This window comes from Apium graveolens, chromosome 5 (genome assembly GCF_009905375.1).
Source record: "Apium graveolens cultivar Ventura chromosome 5, ASM990537v1, whole genome shotgun sequence".
Classification (NCBI taxonomy): domain Eukaryota; kingdom Viridiplantae; phylum Streptophyta; class Magnoliopsida; order Apiales; family Apiaceae; genus Apium; species Apium graveolens.
The window spans coordinates 236,983,651-236,987,251 of NC_133651.1; the positions used below are offsets into that span (position 1 = coordinate 236,983,651).

The 3,601-nt window shown below is 34.0% G+C and overlaps 1 protein-coding gene across 1 annotated transcript; it reads right to left on the bottom strand.

The window, feature by feature from the left end:
* Window positions 1-1,655: 1,655 nt before the first annotated feature.
* LOC141660808 (polyadenylate-binding protein 6-like) lies at window positions 1,656-2,739 on the bottom strand. Its single transcript, XM_074467791.1, has 5 exons — window positions 2,637-2,739; window positions 2,251-2,547; window positions 2,091-2,160; window positions 1,854-1,908; window positions 1,656-1,763 (listed from the first exon to the last, which is right to left on the bottom strand). The coding sequence occupies exons 1-5, from the start codon at window positions 2,737-2,739 to the stop codon at window positions 1,656-1,658; spliced, it is 633 nt and encodes a 210-aa protein (XP_074323892.1).
* Window positions 2,740-3,601: the final 862 nt, after the last annotated feature.

Consider the following 3,601-nt stretch of genomic DNA (forward strand, 5'->3'; position numbering starts at 1 on the left):
TAATACAAACTGAATTTACAAAAATAAATAATCTTGAACTATCAATTCTAGTAGCAGGGTCATACGCCACATTTAATAGCTTCTTGTGGACAATAAAATCTTTTGCTCTCTCAATATTCACGTCTAGGGCATACCTGCAATCAAAATTCATCACATTCCACGCAATACTATTACAAAAAAGCTAATTAAAGAAATGCTAAGTTTATAAAAGATTAAGTAAAAGGTTTTACATCAGGGGTTAGTGCTTTGCATAATCTTTCTCTATGGAAGATCCACTTGCATGATGAAAAGAATCAAACAAATAAAAAAAATATAATAGAGAAAACAAATTGAATAACACTAAACTGTTGTTTTATCAATTTAATAGTGTCTGATAACACCAAACTGTTGTTATGCTATAACTCTGTATAGTAACAGCCACTGGAGGTGCAGATTTTTCCATCATGGTAGCCATAAATCACAAGACTTGAGCTGTTGATCACCTGTTGAACCTCTTTTTATGGTAATTCTAAGTGATACACTTAATGGGATTATGATAATTAAAGCACAAATAGAAATTTCGATTGTTGAATAATTGTGTCCAACAGAAATTCATGAGGCAATAAATAAGGCCTCTAATGGTGAATGAGTATAACAAAAACTTGGTTTATAATATAATTTAAACTTCACTGAACAAAAGCATGTCAAATATCACAGCATAAATGGCAAATGTAGATACTGGTATATCAGAATTCAATACTGTTGGCAAGTGGCAAGTAGAGAACTCAAGGCCATCATTTTCATTTATGGAGTAGCAGATCTCCCCTACCAAAGAGAAAGAAAAATAATCTTATAAGCGATTAGAATCTCGTGTAATTATTTTGAATTCCTGTCACCTTTTGTATAGTTTTCTTTCTAATGTTTTTTTCCATTACATACAAAACAAAAACATATATACATATAGTTGATCTAAAATCATAAGTTAATGCAGTCAAAAGTAAGTGAAGAAAACCATAATAGTATCATTCAGTGTGTAGTGTCTGTAACATCAATGCTTTCCGTACCCTTCAACTCTATAAACGAACACAAACATCAGAAGTAATGATATAAAATGTAAATATAAGATAATAGAATCTGAAACCTGGAAGTGCAGGCATAGCGCAAGAGGCAACAGGCTTAGGAGACTTCTCGACTTCAATGAGACAAATAAGGGGGGGGGGGAATTCTAAAGATCATGTTAATTACTTGTAACGGTAAAGCCTAACATTCAATCCAGACGAGAGTGATAACAACCTCTCATACAATAACAAGAAAAAATCAACAGCCTTTCAAACATGGCCTGGTATCAAAATCAAATGCAATTAGCATAGAAGAATGTTAAAGGTTTTGACACAAAAGTTTGTATATTACATTTCCAAGAAAATAGTACTAGCATATTAAAGGTAGAAATTTTTAGGAAGGAAGAAAATCTACGGTGTTTTCACCACCATAGGTGGTCAAGTAAAGTAAATAGATGAATGAATAAGAGTAAAATTAACATGATACAAACATAAACAATAGTAACCACATGTGAAATAATAATTGGAATGGTCGTAGATGCTGGAATAATAATTCATTATAGAAGTGAATATATACTGTGATAATTTATGATAACAAGATTAAGTTAAATGAAGTTCTCAATAGCTCGAGCATCCGAAAGATACAACAGAAATAGAACATACATATTGCTGGTTACTTGAAACCTTTTTGGTAGTTGTCACCTCTTGAGATTGTCTCATTGGCATCTGCATAACATTTTCAAGGCAATACATATAAGAGGCAGAATCTTGCATAAGATAACAAGCTAAGGAATATAAACACACGAGATCCCTTACATATGTGGTATAACTTCCCTGATAACTGCGTGCTTTAGTTCCCTGGTTTTGTGTGCTGCAAAGGTACATGATGATGTAGCATACTGATTGGTTTTTTTCTGGCTTGAGTTCATGCGTGATGCAGAAACAAAATTTGAAATAAAGGGGGCACTGTAGTTGTATGCAAGGTTTGGAGAAGGAAAACCAATGTAGTTGGGAGTATAAAGAAATAGGGGAAGGAGTGCAAAATAATCTTACCAATTCTTTCTGCATTCTTCTCTATACTGAGCAGCAGTCACATGGAGACATGTTCCTTCCACAATAGTTTCTTGAAAATAAACAAATTCAATTTAATAGATAAATTAAGCAGATATTGAATACGCATTGTCTAAAAGAGTGTTAAGAATATAAATAATACCATTTAGTGAATCCAGAGCCATCTTCGCTTCTTCCACAGTAGAGAAGTTTACAAAGCCAAATCCCTTGATAAACCCATTGTAATGATGCATCACTCTTGCTGAAGTCACCTTCCCGTAAGCACCAAAGATATGCTCTAATTTTATGTTGTCGGTGGATATGTTGAGACTCTTTACAAATAGAATTGAGGCCTTCAATATCTGTGTGTGGTAATTCAGCAACTCTTTGTTAGCATATACTAACTGATCTTTCCTTTTAGCTTTCCTCTGAGCCTTCCCTACATACAGGTTATTTGATCCTGTTCACAACAAAAAGAAGCATATAAGTTTTTAGATTCATTAATAAGTCTGTAATGCATACAAAGATAAAAGTTGAAAATATGCTTACCAATGATTGCACCATTCAGAGACTCCATGGCCTTCTTAGCATCTTCATGTAAATTGAATCCAATAAACCCAAATCCGTTTGATACTCCAGCACTGTCCTTCATGATGACCACACTGAAGATGTTCCCATATTCTGAAAACCTTTCGCGAAGGACATCCTCTGTAACATCTTCACTAAGATACTTCACATATACATTTGTAAAATTTGATTCTTCACTTGCATTCTCCCTCTCACTCTTCTTTATAAACTTGGACACATATCTATACATATCAAAGTTAATGATCATGTAGACATTTAGATTAGCAGACACCTAATACAATTTATAGTTTTTACTATAAAATGAAAGGAGAGGACCTGTATGGAACATGTATGGTAGGGAAGTATGAAACATGTAACAAAACATCAAAGAAGCAACTACAGTTAAAACTGAATATATACATGTAGAGTAGGGGGAAATTACATAATGCAGTTGACCCAAACGTTACAGATGAAACATTACTAAATAACTTAAGAAATAGTGCAAAAATTCAGAAAGAGTAGGGGGCTTACAACTGCTTTCCCTCAAGAAAAGATTGATGCAGAGCAGCTATAGCAGAAAGGGCAGACTCCTCAGAATCAAATTGCACGAATCCAAAGCCCTTACTCTTGCCATTTTCCTCAGCCACCTTGCAAGAAAGTATAGTTCCATATTTGGAGAAAATGGTGTGCAAGAGAGCATTGGTAATTGAAGAGTCAAAATTCTTGACATAGAGATTAGCAACACCATTCTTTCGTTCAAGAGGATCTCTCTAGCTCCACATTATCCTCATAGACTTCCCCTTCAATGTGTAGTAATTGAGGGCTTCCAGAGCTTTCGAAGCTAATCAGAACATACAAATGCGAAATGGATAATTCATCAATTCATCTTGTGCATACCACCAACACGTTTTTTTTAAAGAAAGTGGAATTATCATCTTCTTAGTTCC

Excerpts from the sequence above, each read along its gene's own strand:
- LOC141660808 (XM_074467791.1), bottom strand. The coding sequence starts at position 2,739 with ATGAAGGACAGTGCTGGAGTATCAAACGGATTTGGGTTTATTGGATTC. Across the intron at positions 2,161-2,250 it reads GGCTCTGGATTCACTAAATG|AAACTATTGTGGAAGGAACA; the intron begins GTATTATTTATA and ends TTTATTTTCAAG. Across the intron at positions 1,909-2,090 it reads GAAGAATGCAGAAAGAATTG|CACACAAAACCAGGGAACTA; the intron begins GTAAGATTATTT and ends GTACCTTTGCAG.